The sequence below is a fragment of the Schistocerca piceifrons genome, chromosome 6 (assembly GCF_021461385.2).
Source record: "Schistocerca piceifrons isolate TAMUIC-IGC-003096 chromosome 6, iqSchPice1.1, whole genome shotgun sequence".
In the NCBI taxonomy this organism is placed as follows: domain Eukaryota; kingdom Metazoa; phylum Arthropoda; class Insecta; order Orthoptera; family Acrididae; genus Schistocerca; species Schistocerca piceifrons.
Window position 1 is genome coordinate 402,331,885 of NC_060143.1, and position 17,974 is coordinate 402,349,858.

The 17,974-nt window shown below is 46.4% G+C and overlaps 1 protein-coding gene across 1 annotated transcript in view; it reads right to left on the reverse strand.

Annotated features, from left to right (window-relative positions):
- Nucleotides 1-15,777, reverse strand: part of LOC124803349 (neural cell adhesion molecule 1-B-like) — a 68,054-nt gene extending 52,277 nt beyond the window's left edge. Inside the window, exons 1-2 of the mRNA XM_047264534.1 lie at nt 15,623-15,777; nt 12,923-13,168 (exon numbers count right to left, since the gene is read on the reverse strand). Of these exons, the coding sequence (XP_047120490.1) occupies nt 12,923-13,168; nt 15,623-15,777 (401 nt within the window). The remainder of the gene's footprint in view (nt 1-12,922; nt 13,169-15,622) is intronic.
- Nucleotides 15,778-17,974: the final 2,197 nt, after the last annotated feature.

Consider the following 17,974-nt stretch of genomic DNA (forward strand, 5'->3'; position numbering starts at 1 on the left):
GTTCCCGGCTGTAGCGCCTAGAACCGCACGGCCACTCCGGCCGGCTGTACAGGGTGAGTCACTAACTATTGCCACATGGAAAAAAATGGTTCAAAGGGCTCTGAGCACTATGGGACTTAACATCTGAGGTCATCAGTCCCCTAGAACTTAGAACTACTTATACCTAAGTAACCTAAGGACATCACACACAACCATGCCCGAGGCAGGATTCGAAACTGCGACTGTAGCGGTCCCGCGGTTCCAGACTGAAGCATCTAAAACCGTTTGGTCACAGCGGCCGGCTTGCCACGAGGAATAACTCCGAAAGTATGATAGGACCTGAAAAGTTTGTGGGACAGAAGTTGCATGGGACAACGGGGGCCATAATATGACTGGTTTTTTGTTGCTAAGTGGGGTCGCGTCAGAGATATGGTCAACTTAGTTTTTCTTTTTCTAAATGGAATACCACAGTTAGGTACTTCTTTTCTGATTGCGGCTATCGGGACGAATCCAATGATGTGTAACAGTAAGGTCTTTGAAGGTCAACGAAGGTCAAAAAGGTGGCATGAACGTCCATTTACAGAAGGTGTTCAAAGTGATGACATTGGTGTCAATGCAGTACTGCAATCTTCTTATCATGGATTGAGTGGTATTCCTTATGACTTCGGCACTTATTGAAGCATATGTTGTGACAATTCTCTCTTGCGTATTGTGCAAATTGTAAATATTCCCCGAATACGGCGTACCCATCTAATGTGCCATTGACATGTAAACACCATTAGACGGTTTCGATGTACAACACTAATAGGAACGGTAAGACTAGTATCGTCGAATCAAGCAAATGTGAATGATGTATTCCTTCGAAGAAAAGTCGATATGCTTCTCGTTTACGGAGAATGCCAACGAAATTCAGTGAGAACTAGAGACTTATACGCTGAAAGATATCCTCAACGAACCTACCCTACTCGTCGTAAATTTAAATATTTGTTTGATAAATTGAGAACAAGTGGATCTTTAATGCATCGTGAACATATCCGGCAAAGGAAAGTTACTAACGATGAATCGGAAATTGGTACTCTTGCCGCTGTGGTTCGGGATGCGTCAAATTGCAAGGGATTCTGGCATGAGCCAGAGTAGTATTGTTCGTGTTCTATATCGCCATAAATATCATCCTTACTGTATCAGTCCCCACCAAGAATTAACTGGTATGGATTGTATGCGTCGCATTGAATTCTGCCGATGGGCTCAACTTCAGATTCAGAGGGATGACGCATGTATTAATTTGTTTTTATTTACTGACAAGGCTACATTCATGAACCACGGAAATGTTAATTTGCTTAACATGCATTATTGGGCAACTGAAAATCCCTGTTGGCTGCACCAACCGTGGTCAGTGAATGTATGGTGTGGCATTCTGCAGGACAGAATTCTAGGCCCCTATTTCATCGAAGGAAATCTTAATGGTAGGAAGTACACCAGATTCCTGCAAGAAACATTAGGTCTGTTGTTGGAAGAAATACCTTTAGGAACAAGGAACAGAATGTGGTATTAATGTGATGGGTGTCCGGCACATTTCTCTCTGATGGTTAGAAATGAGTTGCAGAGACAGTTCCCAAATCATTGGATTGGACGCAGAGGAGATATGTCGTGGCTGGCTCGTTCGTCAGACTTACGCCTCTGAATTTTTTCTTGTGGGGATTCGTAAAAGACATTGTTCATAAATACGTTCCAACTACACTATAAGATATGTGAGAGAGAATTGTCAGAGCATGTGCTTCGATAAGTGCCAATGTGATAAGGAATACCACCCAATCCATGATAAGAAGATTGCAGCACTGCATGGATACCAGTGGTCCTCACTTCGAGCACCTTCTGTAAATGGACGTTCATGACACCTTTGTGACCTTCGTTGACCTCCAAAGACCTGTTATACATTACTCAATTCGTCTCGATAGCCCCTATCAGAAAATAAGTACCAAAATATAGCACCCCACTTACAAAAACAAAACAAAAAAATGTTTCAAATGGCTCTGAGTACTGTGGGACGTAACATCTGAGTTCATAAGTCCCCTAGAACTTAGAACTACTTAAACCTAACTATCCTAAACACATCACACACATTCATGCCCGAGGCAGGATTCGAACCTGCGACCGTAGCGGTCGCGCGTTTCCAGACTGAAACTCCTAGAACCGCTCGGCCACATCGGGCGGCCTACAAAAACAAAGCTGACCTTCATATATCTGAAGCGACCCCCACGTAGCAACAAAAAACCAACAACGTCATACTATGTCCCCCCCACACACACACACCATTGTGCTGTGCAACTTTCGTTCCACAAACTTTTCTGCTCCTGCCATACTTTCGGAGTTATTCTTGGTGGCAATAGTGACTCACCCTGGTATATTCTGCCCACTACTAGTGCTAACTCCTGACGGCTGTACCGTTCCTTGACATCATTTTCCGCCGAAAAACTACAGGGTGTTTCAACCACAATGTTTTATCAAAATATCACCCATAGGGACAGATATCTGCACGCTACCAGCTACCACCTACCATCATCCAGTATAGAAACATTCTGTTTTTAGGACTTTTGGTGCATCGAACGGAAGCCGTTTCAGACGCTAGAGACCAGCCGTGGAAACTGAGTCTCTTATGGGAAGTGTTAAAAGAAAACGGCTCCAAAACCGCCAAATTTCTCAAACCATCTCGCCGAAGACTTGTAAGATAAAGGAATACGCAGGTGTTTCTGCATTTCTGCTTCTCAGTAACAGGAAAGATACACCTGCTCCGAAAAAGGCTTAAAAGCAGTTCAGTCTTCAGGTCTCCAACAAACAACTCTTGGAAGGTGATGTAGGCCCCAGATCGCCAGGGACATACAAAAGACCGTGTAGTTGTAGACAGTTTTATGCCGGAGAGACTGTGCACACTTTTAAGCAGCGTCGTATAGAACAGCAACAATAAGCTCACGACAGTCGCCACTTGACAGCGGCCGAAGGCGATTCGGCCGAAAGCTTATGGTGTTTTAACCGCTCACGCATCTGGAAGCTCGAGAAAATTTTACTCATATTTACAGTCTGACAGTTTTCACATTTATCAACAGGTGCGTTGATTAGTTATGTGATGATAACGTCTTTCTGGATATATGGTTGTAAGTAACGCACTTCACAAATTTTTGACACCGACTGAAATAACTTTCTATTTTTTACACCTCCTATAGATTTCATTAACTCCGAAGGTATATCCTCGACCATTCCTTACTTGTTTGAGCTCAAATCACTCGGTGCTTTGTCAAACACTGACCGCGTTACTGGACCATCTGTTTCTTCTACGTCAGTGAAAGGCTTACGCTTCGCATAAACAAGGGAAGCAGTAATTTTATTGATATCTAGCATGCGTTATAAACATCGCATTTTTACAATTACGTGATTGCTCTGAAGTTTCTATAGAAAAACAAACTTGGTTTGCATTCATAAAAGGTTTCATCTCATCGCATGACTTGGCAGAAAAGCACGTGTAATGCATCATTTCATCAAATACTGGCGAGGATTGCTGTGATGTGTAGATGAAATATGTTTTGATGCAGTCTGCTCGGAGCTCAAAATAAAACTAAGGGGATACGAAATCCTGTAAACTTTTAATACAATCCTTTGTTTGAAAGCTACCTGCAGAATTCTCATGGACGCTGGAAGAACAATTTTTTCCTGGAAATTTATTTGCAATCCCAAATTTTCCTTTGACATTTCTTTTCGTGCGTTTTATGAAAAGATCTATAAATACAATTTATTGAGCATTATTTCGGTTTATTTGCAATGTGAGTGGCGTAAAAACTGAAAATAAAGAAAAAGCTTCCGCACAGAGGTTTCCCCTCAAGATGTGCAGATCACCGTCAGTAATCTTCCCGCTGTTCCAGCCGCTGCCTAGGAACTAAGCTAATATAAGCGGCACATACCTCGAACAACACGCGTCAAAACTGCATTTTTTTTTCTAAACACTTCCATCTGGAATTCTCACTTCATTCGCTTTTATTTCTGGTGAAGTTCTGCATATACCATAAATCTGGACACAATTGATGATAATGTGCTGGCGCCGTCCCCTTGTTGGATAACATCGTGATGCAGAAACAAGCATTCTGACGGGTGCCAGTGGGTGTGCAAGCTGTATGAAAAAAGGTGCCACATGCTCCTACAGGAAGTTTAAAAATGGTTCAAATGGCTCTGAGCACTATGGGACTTAACATCTGTGGTCATCAGTCCCCTAGAACTTGGAACTATTTAAACCTAACTAACCCAGGGACATCACACACATCCATGCCCGAGGCAGGAGGCAGGATTCGAACCTGTGACCGCAGCAGTCGCGCGGTTCCGGACTGAGCGTCTAGAACCGCTAGACCACCGCGGCCGGCCTACAGGAGGTAGTACTGGCCAAAAGTTGGAGAAAAGTTCATATAATTACACACCTGGAAACCAATACAAGTTGAGATATGACCATTTTACTTTTGACGAGGAATGTGTAGGTTCTGTGGTGCATGCAGGCTTTAATACACACGTTTACGGAGACGCTAGTCGTCGAGTAAGTGATGATGATGTTTGGTTTGAGGTGCAATCAACTCTGCGGTCATCTGCGCCTGTGCAGACTCCCAATTTTTAGACTCTCCAACTTTTCTATACAGTCCAATCTAGCCACAGTCACCTGACCCCGTGATCCAGATGCAGCAGCCGTCCTCGAGCAACTGAAGCATGAGGATCATTTCAGTATCAATGTATGAGCAAGAACTATTGGTGGCAGACCCGTAGATCCATGCTCAAATTAATAGGTGCTGTGGATCACTGATTTAAAAAAAATGGTTCAAATGGCTCTAAGCACTATGGGACTTAACATCTGTGGTCATCAGTCCCCTAGACTTAGAACTACTTAAACCTAACTAACCTAAGGACATCACACACATCCATGCCCGAGGCAGGATTCGAACCTGCGACCATAGCAGCAGCGCTGTTCCGGACTGAAGCGCCTAGAACCGCTCGGCTACAGCGGCCGGCACTGATTTCTGCGTGATGAATTACTAATGCTATTTAAAAACGTTACCCTTCCAAAAAGACAACGAGTATTGTCTCTACGCGCTGGATCACCGATCATTTTCTGGGATAGTGTGATAGTGCCTATCCGCTACGTATCATGGACGATGGATTGGTCAAGGAGACCCAGTAGCATAGTCTGCCCGTTCATAGGACCGGTATCCATTAGATTTCTGGCTGTGGGTTATTTAAAGGCATTGATTTGCGCACAAACCGTCGACAATGTGCAGACTTTACATGATCGTGTGACCAACGCAATAGTGATGCAATCCAAAATTTGAAAGAGCGAGTGATTCACTGTGAAGAACGGCTGACTGATGTGTCAGAAAGCGTGATAGTCCACGCAGGATACGGTGGCCTAACGTGCGGTGACCAATTTTCGTCCAAAGCGTTTGGCGAGTTCATTAGCTTGTTCAGAAGGGGAGGCCAACACTGTCCGCCAACTTTCGGCCAGGCGGCGATGACACAATTGAGGCGGACGCCCTGCAATCTTTCTCGAACGATTTTACAGAAACTTTTGGAAAAAAATTCATTGTTCTTTTACTTGTAGCTTTATATGTCATGTTCATTACCATGTTCCCGTAGTTTCGTTTATGGTCGTAGCTACTGTAATATTTACGTGGAAGCAAGACACTGCGCGAAATTCGGAAAAGTGTGCAATGAAAAATAGGGGTCAATATGATTTTGCGTCTGGTGCATATTTCGTATTAAATTTAGCTAACATGTTGCATTTTTAAACGTAGGTTTCCGCGGCCATTGTCACAGTCAATAAAGTTTTTCTGGGTTTGTGACCGCATTGTCAATATGTAACACTACGGACGTTTTGGTCACTGTGGCAAGTGACCTTCTTCAGGATGTTTTTGTTTACAAAAAAGGTCATTGTCTACAAAAAGCGGTCATTTGGAACAGTGGCCGAAACATCGGTAGTTTTAAATATTGACAATGCGGTCATAAACGCAGAAAAATTTTGCTGTCTGTTGTATTTTTCTTTAGACCCGGGTGGAAGTCTCCATCTGTCAATAATCTCGAGAAAACTGATCTGACGTAGCACACTAATTTGCGGTTGCGTCGCGCCAGCGATAAAACCAGAGTCAGATATCCGCAACATTCCTCATATTTCATAAATGGTCTGAGATACTGAAATGAGACTTTGGCAAATGATAGACGAGAGTATTTTGCCGTATGGTTATTATGCAACACGTCATTATCTACCGTGTTATTCCACTAACTAAGCCTTTTTTGATGAAAAACTGTAATTTTTAAGGGCCATCGATGGCTGGTGAAATGAGTAATGCTATAGATTTTGAAACAATCTAAGTGAAGACATTACACGTTTATTTTGCACTGAGGATGTGCTTTTTCACAATATACTGATCTTTCTTTTCCTCAGCTTCTCACTAAATAAGTTTAATAAAACTATGTTTCAGAATTCTCTCGTAATTGCTTCTGCACAACATGTTAGTGAGGTGAGATTGTGTAAACTCCGCTGTGTTTCGGCAGAACAACAAAATTTTAACATACACTCCTGGAAATGGAAAAAAGAACACATTGACACCGGTGTGTCAGACCCACCATACTTGCTCCGGACACTGCGAGAGGGCTGTACAAGCAATGATTACACGCACGGCACAGCGGACACACCAGGAACCGCGGTGTTGGCCGTCGAATGGCGCTAGCTGCGCAGCATTTGTGCACCGCCGCCGTCAGTGTCAGCCAGTTTGCCGTGGCATACGGAGCTCCATCGCAGTCTTTAACACTGGTAGCATGCCGCGACAGCGTGGACGTGAACCGTATGTGCAGTTGACGGACTTTGAGCGAGGGCGTATAGTGGGCATGCGGGAGGCCGGGTGGACGTACCGCCGAATTGCTCAACACGTGGGGCGTGAGGTCTCCACAGTACATCGATGTTGTCGCCAGTGGTCGGCGGAAGGTGCACGTGCCCGTCGACCTGGGACCGGACCGCAGCGACGCACGGATGCACGCCAAGACCGTAGGATCCTACGCAGTGCCGTAGGGGACCGCACCGCCACTTCCCAGCAAATTAGGGACACTGTTGCTCCTGGGGTATCGGCGAGGACCATTCGCAACCGTCTCCATGAAGCTGGGCTACGGTCCCGCACACCGTTAGGCCGTCTTCCGCTCACGCCCCAACATCGTGCAGCCCGCCTCCAGTGGTGTCGCGACAGGCGTGAATGGAGGGACGAATGGAGACGTGTCGTCTTCAGCGATGAGAGTCGCTTCTGCCTTGGTGCCAATGATGGTCGTATGCGTGTTTGGCGCCGTGCAGGTGAGTGCCACAATCAGGACTGCATACGACCGAGGCACACAGGGCCAATACCCGGCATCATGGTGTGGGGAGCGATCTCCTACACTGGCCGTACACCACTGGTGATCGTCGAGGGGACACTGAATAGTGCACGGTACATCCAAACCGTCATCGAACCCATCGTTCTACCATTCCTAGACCGGCAAGGGAACGTGCTGTTCCAACAGGACAATGCACGTCCGCATGTATCCCGTGCCACCCAACGTGCTCTATAAGGTGTAAGTCAACTACCCTGGCCAGCAAGATCTCCGGATCTGTCCCCCATTGAGCATGTTTGGGACTGGATGAAGCGTCGTCTCACGCGGTCTGCACGTCCAGCACGAACGCTGGTCCAACTGAGGCGCCAGGTGGAAATGGCATGCAAGCCGTTCCACAGGACTACATCCAGCATCTCTACGATCGTCTCCATGGGAGAATAGCAGCCTGTATTGCTGCGAAAGGTGGATATGCACTGTACTAGTGCCGACATTGTGCATGCTCTGTTGCCTGTGTCTATGTGCCTGTGGTTCTGTCAGTGTGATCATGTGATGTATCTGACCCCAGGAATGTGTCAATAAAGTTTCCCCTTCCTGGGACAATGAATTCACGGTGTTCTTATTTCAATTTCCAGGAGTGTAGCAACAAGAGAAATGTGTAGGCCTTACTCAAAATTTGCTACTCGCGACACTTCTCTGGTTAACAAGTCAGGCGAAAATAAATTGCTGCATTTTCGGCAGAATTCTTTTTAGATGGTAACCGAAGCAGAGGTGACAGATCTTTTTGATGGTCACCATGAAAATGTGTGCGTGGAGGGTCCCCGCTTAATATGTACAAAAAATATGAGCGTAGGCTTCAGTTTAGATTGGCTCTTCCCTACCAGCGCTTGGCATTTGGCCGCGGTGGCCGTGTGGTTCTAGCGCTGCAGTCCGGAGCCGCGGGGCTGCTACGGTCGCAGGTTCGAATCCTGCCTCGGGCATGGATGTGTGTGATGTCCATAGGTTTGTTAGGTTTAAGTAGTTCTAAGTTCTAGGGGACTGATGACCTAGGATGTTGAGTCCTATAGTGCTCAGAGCCATTTGAACCATTTTTGCTTGGCATTTCCACTACAGCGCCTGCCCACAGCCCCCACCACTACCATTCTCCCCACGTGTGCCCTGGTGTCTGTGCATCTATCGGTCACGGAATTCTCCGCGGACTTAACCACATGCAGCATTCCCCGTAGTGTCTACTTCTACATAGCAGACAGATGCCGATGGGGAGTCAGACTGGCCCACATCTCAACCAGTTCTGGTTTCTGAACATAAATCATTGCCGAATCCCCACAATGTTTCACTGTTGGGATTTAACCTCGGCTAGAAATTCTGAACAGTGTGAAGCAAGAGGCATCCGTATAGCCACGCGGGACTAGCCGATCGGTCTCAGGCGCTCCAGTCATGGACTGTGCGGCTGGTCCCGGCGGAGGTTCGAGTCCTCCCTTGGGCTTGGGTGTGTGTGTTTGTCCTTAGGATAATTTAGGTTAAGTAGTGTGTAAGCTTAGGGACTGATGACCTTAGCAGTTAAGTCCCTTAAAGGGCGCTGATGACCTCTACGTTGAGCGCCCATAGGCCCCAACACATACACTAAGTCCCTTAAGATTTCACACACATTTCAACATTTTTTTTGAGACATCCATGTAAATGACTTTCTTCTATTATTACATAGTCCAAGCCGTACGGCTTCGCACCACGTTTTCTGGTTAGGCTCAAATGGCTCTGAGCACTATCTGACTTAACATCTGAGGTCATCAGTCCCCTAGAACTTAGAACTACTTAAACATAACTAAACTAAGGACATCACACACATCCATGCCCGAAGCAGGATTCGAACCTGCGACGTAGCGGTCGCGCGGTTCCAGACTGAAGCGCCTAGAACCGCACGGCCACACCAGCCGGCTTTATGTTTAGGCATTTGAATCACTGATGAGTAGTTTTGGAATTCTCGCTCTGCTGTTCCCTGCTTATGGAGCTCCCTTCATGGTGTTCTGGAGCTGACAGGGTTTGCGAGTGTGACATTCAAATCTGCAGAGACTTGTGCAGCTGTCATCCTTTAGTTTTCATTACAATACTCTTCAAAGACCGTCTGTCACGATCAATTAACACATACTTTTGTGCGCGTTTGACTTAGTGGATGATGTTTTTCCCCTTTCCTTGTATGTGACCTAAATCTTCAATATGGTGTTTCTTGAAACAGTAAACACTTTGGCTTCCTTGTTTCCGAAAACATCCACCATACGAGCGTCAACAATTTGCCCATGTTCGAATTTACTTATCTCCGACATAATGCACTCTGAACTATACAGAACACAGTTCTGACCACGACTAACGTTTGCAACATATTGAAGATACTACAAAGGTGCCATTGGTGGTCAAATACAACAGCCCCACCATGCGCGCTTGGCTAGCATCTGTATTTATGTTCAAGTATACAGTTCTAATGGTGTTTCCATATTTTTGTCCAACCGCTCTTTTAGCAACAAACTCTCATTACTTCGACGTCATAATTTGCAAAATATAGAAATCAGAAGTAGGCCCTCAGCAGTAACATTACTCACTTAGCGCTATGTTTTTCAATGCTATGTGAGCCTGTAAAGAGGGGAAAGGGTGTTTTTTCAGTCGTTTCCAGCTTCGGGAATCAGGACTGTTTTTCCTTCTGAAAATATATCACGGTTGCTGCACCATGGCCATAGAATGGGAGGATCTATATTTGAGAACGGCTGCTATTTTTTTCTTTGTGGAAGCTCTTTCCTCTTCTGTCTTGCCTCATTCAACTCACTGTGGTTTTATATATTTGTCATTGTGCCAACTTTTGGGGGTCGGCTGAACTGTTATATTATTCTGAAATATCGTGAACAACAATATCGCCAGTAAATCTTGTTATTGATTACCGGTTTCGACAGATCTGTGCTGTCATCGTGGGGTCTTGTAACACAGAAGTTCATGAGCCGTGTAGTATTTATTGTTGGCAACACATACAGTCATGTCAAGAATGGGCGATTTTATCTGGCTGCAGTATTCTCTGCAGTCAGCTAGGCCGCGATAAACCAAATTAAATGTGTTCTGTGTCCAACATAGCTTGTAATTTCTTACATTCCTTGTCACTTTTGGAGTTCAAAGTTTTGATTGTCCGAAAGTTACCTGAGAAAGTTGGAAACGAATATATTTTGTCTGATAAAAAGTATCTGAATACCTATCATAGGACAACAGTGTGGGGTGTGTAGACCCTTATCCTGCATGACGGAATGAACTCTGCTGGCAACACTTGTAGCTAGGTGTATGAATGCTTGTGGGGGAACTTCTGTCCATTCTTTCTCACCAGCCGAAATCAGAGAAGGTAGAGATCTTTCACTCTCGGGTCTGGAGCAAAGACGGCATGTCCCATTGGGTTCAGGTCGAAAGTCTGGGCAGACCAGTCCATGTCTGCAGCTCGTGGTCTAGTGGCTAGCGTTGTTGCCTCTGGATCAAGGGGTCCCGGGTTCGATTCATGGCCGGTTTGTGGGTTTTCTCTGCCTGGGGACTGGATGTTTGTGTTGTCCTCATCATTTCATCATCATCATTCGTGACAGTGGCTGGATCTGACTGTGAAAAAAAGTGGCCTGTGTAAAAATGGGGTCTTTGTACAGGGGCTGATGACTGCACAGTTGAGCGCCCCACAAACCAAACATCATCATCATCATCATCATCATCATCACAGATCAGTCCATTTCGGGAATGGTATTGTCCAGAAGCCATCGTCTCACAGATGATGTTTTATGACAGTGTACGTTGACATGATGGTACAAACAACCATCGTCTCCATACTGTTTGTCTACTCTACGCAGTACACAGTGCTGATAATGTGTTGATATCATTCCACATTTAGTGTATTTGTAAGCGCAATAAGGGACCTCACCCTAACCAAGATAACAACTGCATACTGTAACATCAGCTCCTCAATACATCACTGTCGGCTCTACATATGGTGGCAGGCGACGCTCTTCAGGCAATCACAAAACCAAACCGCTCCCTCCGACTGCGACCGGGTACAGTGTGATTCATCACTCCAAATGTCCCCCCCCCCCCCCCCCCCCCCCCATAGCTGAGTTCTCAGCATAACGGATTGCCGACCTACGATTCGATTCCCGGCTGGGTCGGGGATTTTCTCCGCTCAGGGACCGGATGTTGTGCTATCATCATCATCATTTCATCCCCATCCGGCGCGCAGGTCACCCAATGTGGCGTCGAATGTAATAAGACCTCCACCAAGGCGGCCGGATCTGCCTCGCAAGGGGCCTTCCGGCCAATGACGCCAAACGCTCATTTCCATCACCCCAGATCACGTTTCCTGTCATCCACTGTCCAGTGCTCTCGCTCTTTACACAACCTCAAGCGTCGCCTAGCATTGACTGCAGAAATATAAAACTTTTGGGGAACTACTCGACCACTGTACCCTTTTCTTTTCAACTCCCTACGCACTGTCCGAGAGCTAGACGGATTGCTGCTAGCACTTTGGAACCTATAAGTTGCTCCTTCCGCTGACTTTACGTGATTTTGTACAACAACGTCTGCAGTGCTTTACGGCCCCTTTCTGCCAATACATGAAGTTGCCTGAGCTTGGTTTAGCTGCGGTCATTCCTTCATGTTTCCAATTCACAATCACATCACCTACCGCATAGCTAGGCAACTTTAGAAGGGTTGAAACATCCCTGACTGATTTGTTACTCAGATGACACCAGTCCACGTTGAAAGTCCCGGAGCTCTCCTGACAGACCCATTCTACTGCTAATGCTCCTCACCAGACAACACAACACTCTCTCGTGATATCTAGTAATTAATTCCGTGTTATGGTTGGTTCAAATGGCTCTGAGCACTATGGGACTCTGCTTCTGAGGTCATCAGTCCCCTAGAACTCAGAACTACTTAAACCTAACTAATCTAAGGACATCACACGCACCCATGCCCGAGGCAGGATTCGAACTTGCGCCCGTAGCGGCCGCGCGGTTCCAGACTGTAGCGCCTAGAACCGCTCGGCCAACCCGACCGGCTATTCCGTGTTATACAGGGGTTTCTGGATGCTTACGATCAGGCAGTGTAAGTAAAATGTAAACGCTGTTGTTAAGATGACCTCCCTTAACTCCCCGCTCCACCCGCACCCTCCTCCCCCAACCACACGCCACTTGGATACGCGCCTAAATAAAGTACATCCTTTCCGTAACTCTGTTACGCCCTCACGTTGACCCAATTTACAGCTCTGACTCCTTACAACCGATTGCCACATCTAGGCCACCTCAGTGCCGTCAGCGGTGGAGATCACGTGACTGATTGATACCGGTTTTACTCCATGTACACTCCATAGTGGCCAGTATTACCTTTCAAGCGGGTGATCAATATTTTTCTCCGGTGAGCTTAGTTTATAAACATAGCAGCAAGAGCTGTAAGTTAGGGTTAGGGGAATGAATTTGCATCACAAGTGCGAGGCAGTGTTCGAATACAAAAGGGGGGCTGAGCTTATCTGCAAGAACGAAACTGCGGCCAGGGAGGAACGACTCACCTTCCCTTCTCGTAGATGCGGCCCTTGTCGGGCCCCAGCCAGCTCATCTGCTCGCCGCCGCGGCTGACACACGTAACCACGTATGACTCGTCGACGAACCGCACAACTGGCTCGCTCTTGTGCGGCGACAGATGGAAGTCGGACGTGTCGTCAGCTGCCGTCCCTGGAACACGGCAAAACCCAGTCACAACGTGTTGCAGCTGAATCAACACTGACGGGCACTCCCACAACACATCAGACCCACAGCTGATAGAAAATAAACACCTGATTTTTGCCTGGCAGTCTTGATAGCTTTCTTGTGAGTTGTAAATACTTACATCCTTTTTTTTTTGGTCATCAGTCTACTGAATGGTTTGATGCGGCCCGCCACGAATTGCTTTCCTGTGCTGACCTCTTACATCCTAAGAAAAAAATAAACGTCGCACCACGAAGGAATTATCCGAACTGAACGGAAATCTGTAGATGTGAGGTATATGTACAGATAAACAAATGATTACAATTTCAGGAAAATTGGATGATTTATTAAAGAGAACGATTCACAAATTGAGCAAGGTGTTGGTTCACCTCTGGTTCTCATGCTAGCAGTTATTCGCCTTGGCATTCGTTAATAGAATTGTTGGATGTCCTCCAGAGAGGTATCGTGCTAAATTCTGTCCAACTAATGCGTTACATCGTCAAGATCTCGGAATGGTTGGAGAGCCATACCCATAATGCTCCACACGTTCACGACTGGAGAGAGATCCGGTGACCTAGCTTGCCAAGGTAGGTTTTGACGAGCACAAAGACAAGTAGTGGAAACTCTCGACGGGTACTGGAGGGCATTATCTTGCTGAAATATACCTCCAGGATGGCTTGCCATTAAGAGCAACAAAACGGGGTGTAGAATATCGTCGACGTACCACTGTACTGTAAAGGTGCCGCGGATGGGGACCAAAGGGGTCCTGCTACGAAAATAAATGGTGCCCCTGAACATCAACCGCGGTTGTCAGCCCGCATGGTGAAAGACAGTCAGGTTGGTATCCCATTGCAGTCCGGGGCCTCTCAAGACGCATCTTCACTGGTCGTCGGGGCTGAATTTAAAGCGGGATTATCACTGAAGACAGTTATATTCCAGTTAGTGAGATTCCAAGCCACATGTAAAATAACCTGCTATTCCATTTGTCATGCACTAAAAATACACTACTGGCCATTAAAACTGCTACACCAAGAAGAAATGCAGATGAGAAACGGGTATTGATTGAACAAATATATTACACTAGAACTGACATGTGATTACATTTTCACGTAATTTGGGTGCATAGATCCAGGAACAGCTGCCCATGCTGCTTCAACACGATACCACAGTTCATCAAGAGTAGTGACTGGCGTATTGTGAAGAGCCGGTTGCCCGGCCACCATTGACCAGACGTTTTCAATTGGTGAGAGATCTGGAGAATGTGCTGGCCAGGGCAGCAGTCGAACATTTTCTGTATCCAGAAAGGCCCGTACAGGACCTGCAACATGCGGTCGTGCATTATCCTGCTGAAATGTAGGGTTTCGCAGGGATAGAGCCACGGGACGTAACACATCTGAAATGTAATGTCCACTGTTCAAAGTGCCGTCAATGCGAACAAGAGGTGACCAAGACGTGTAACCAATGGCCCCCCATACCATCACACCGGGTGATACTCCAGTATGGGGATGACGACTACACGCTTCCAATGTGCGTTCACCGCGATGTCGCCAAACACGGTTGCGTCCATCACGATGCTGTAGACAGAACCTGGATTCATCCTAAAAAATGACGTTTTGCCATTCGTGCACCCAGGTTCGTCGTTGAGTACACCATAGCAGGCGCTCCTGTCTGTGATGCAGCGTCAAGGGTAACCGCGGCCATGGTCTCCGAGCTGACAGTCCATGCTGCTGCAAACGTTGTCGAACTGTTCGTGCAGATGGTTGTTGTCTTGCAAATGTCCTCATCTGTCGACTCAGGGATCGAGACGTGGCTGCGCGATCCGTTACAGCGATGCGGATAAGATGCCTATCATCTCGACTGCTAGTGATACGAGGCCGTTGGGATCCAGCACCCACCGATTCCATATTCTGCTAACAGTCATTGGATCTCGACCAACGCGAGCAGCAATGTCGCGATACGATAAACCGCATTGGCGATAGGCTACAAGCCGACCTTTATCAAAGTCGGAAACGTGATGGTACGTATTTATCCTCCATACACGAGGCATCACAACAACGTTTCACCAGGCAACGCCGGTCAACTGTTGTTTGCGTATGCAAAATCGTTTGGAAACTTTCTCTTGTGAGCACGTTGTAGGTGTCGTCACCGGCGCCAACCTTGTGTGAATGCTCTGAAAAGCTAATCATTTGCATATCACAGCATCTTCTTCCTGTCGGTTAAATTTCGCGTCTGTAGCACTTCGTCTTCGTGGTGTAGCAATTTTAATGACCAGTGCAGAGTATACGCGCAGATGCGATACTTTAGTGGACGTGCGAAGAACGCCAGGAAAGACAGCGCAAGAGTGGCGGTAGCGGCTCCGCCAATGGTGAGGGTCCAATCCGCTGATGGAGACCTTTCTGGACGGCGTCCACGGCGCTCTGCCCCACTGGCAGCGACGCGCTGCTGGCGGCACTCCATCAGGCCGGCGTTTGGCTTTCATACATATTAGATTAGCTGGATGGTCGCCAGGCCGTGTCGCGGATTACTCGACATCCGGGCGGCCTGCGCTGTGCAAACGTCCCGCCAGCCCGTCTGGCGCCGCCGCTGCTCTCGAGGTCTCTCTCACCACCAGTGCGTCCTGCTGTTTCATTTGCTGCACCCCCTGTTCCGTGTCATCCAATCCACTCGCCAGAGACCTCATGCTCTTAAACAGTGCAGTAGGTTACGTCTCTGGGCAAAAAGAGTGAAACGGTTTCGGGTTCCTGGGCAGACCAGACACGTTTTAAGCACTGTAATACCGCCGTCTTAATATTGCCTCTTTAAATTGCATGGATACCAAACTTTCTTCTCGCAGTATTTGAGAATGAGAGCACTAAGTGACTTGCAACAAACTTTACACATCATCTGATACGTTCGCGAAACTTTTTCTGGCTGACAACTGCCGCAAAATGATGAAAGGAAACAAGTTTATAGCTTACTACATTTTCGCTGTTTTTGCAGTGAAATAGCCTCATGAACTATGACGTTGCTACTAACTATATTCGCGACATATTTTGTAGACAGTATTCGCATATATCAGCAAAATTATATTATTATACATAGTTCACAAGATATGTCCTCAAATACCTAGATACGCGGAAAAGTGCTGCATTATGCACGATGTTTTAACTTATTACTTATCTACTACTAACTCTATTCACAACACATTTCGCAGACGGTAGCCACATGTACCAAAGGATGTAGTTCCGAAACACATATTTAGGAAATACGACGTCATAATCATTTAGCTGCGTGAAAATGAAATTGTAGGGCGAAATTTGCAAGACATTCAGGTGAAACATGTGTACAAATACGTGTGAAATGTCACATATATGTAAAATAGGGTGGAGTAGGAGTTGGAGTAAGAGAGGGTCGAAGAGATGGAATTAAAAGAAGAAGACATGGACAGAGGTGGGAGGAGCAAGAGGACAAGATGGGGAGGAGCAGATGCGCAGAGAGAGAGGTAGGAGGAGATGGTGGTGATCTGGTCTGCGTGAGAAATCTGGAGAACGTGCTGACTAGGGTAACACTAGAACAGCGCATCAAGGTATGTCAGAACAACAGAGGCAATATATAGTGTCGCGTTATGTTGTTGCAGTAATATAACGGCAACCTTGAAGATGTAATACAACCACCGGCCTGTCAGGAATGTAACTATGTAACTGTTGTTGTCCCACATGTTGGACATCTATGGCGATGGCGGATATAATTGGGTAACTTTCGTTCCCCCCAGATTCCCGACGAATGGTCCATCGTGATTCAGTGCCCAAAACTGCAACTCGTCATTTCTAAAAACGACATTGTGTCACTCTATGTTCAGCGTTGTCGTTTGGGGTGACATCGTCGGCGCGTCTCCCTCTGCTGCCGTCTCAAGGGGACCCACGGAAATGGTCGCCATGCTGACAGTCCGTGGTTGATGCAGACGTCGTCGTATTGTCCGCGTGGACGTCTTGATGCACAAGAGCCCATTTTCTGACACCAGGTACATGGTTATGTAGTACGATCCTGCACGCCTGGGCGAACATACGGGGGGGGGGGGGGGGGACAAAAATATGGAAACAAAATTACGTGCTCTAACTACGTGAAGACCTTCTTTCGGTCTCTTGGAACATTCACTAAATAAATAGGGAGTCACGTCATATGCGAATAACCGTTACCACATTTTCTTTTTATCGAAAGGAGTGTGCTCAAGGCGGGTTACGAGAAACATTCCATATCCTTAATTTTAAAGTAAATCGGCCATGCTCTCAATGGCATTGATGATATTAGATGCCGAAACCATTCATATCAGACTACTCGGTAAGGAAACCATTGAATATCCTAATGTAAAACCACTCGCAAGGTGTCCATGAACATCGCCTGAGTATTTCTTCTCATTGCGTATAAAACTACAACAGAAAATCTGTAAACTATGGTGAAATGTCTACGTTTGTACCTTCACATCACTAGTAGTGTTATCGGCTGTAGCGGATGGTACTTTCTTTGCTTCCCGTGTTACTTTCATTTCCCACCTCCCTGTTCCATTCACGAATGGTGGTGGTGGTGGTGGGGGGGGGGGGTGTTGATTAACTGCTGATAAGTTTCCAAATAAGATCGAATCTTTCTAATTTCGCCTTCGTGATCTTTTCGCAAAATATGCCTAGGAAGAAACAATGTATTGTTGTGCTCTAGTAGCAACGTATACTGTTCGAATTTCAACAGTAAACCACTTCGTGATGCACGTAGCGTTTGCCAATGTAGATGGGTCAGATTCTCGGTCAAACTTTCAAGCTTACAGTGAAGAAACGCGATGCTCTTCTTTGGAATTTTATCTATTTCATTTATCAGTCGTACCCGGTAACGGTCTCAGATCGATGGTC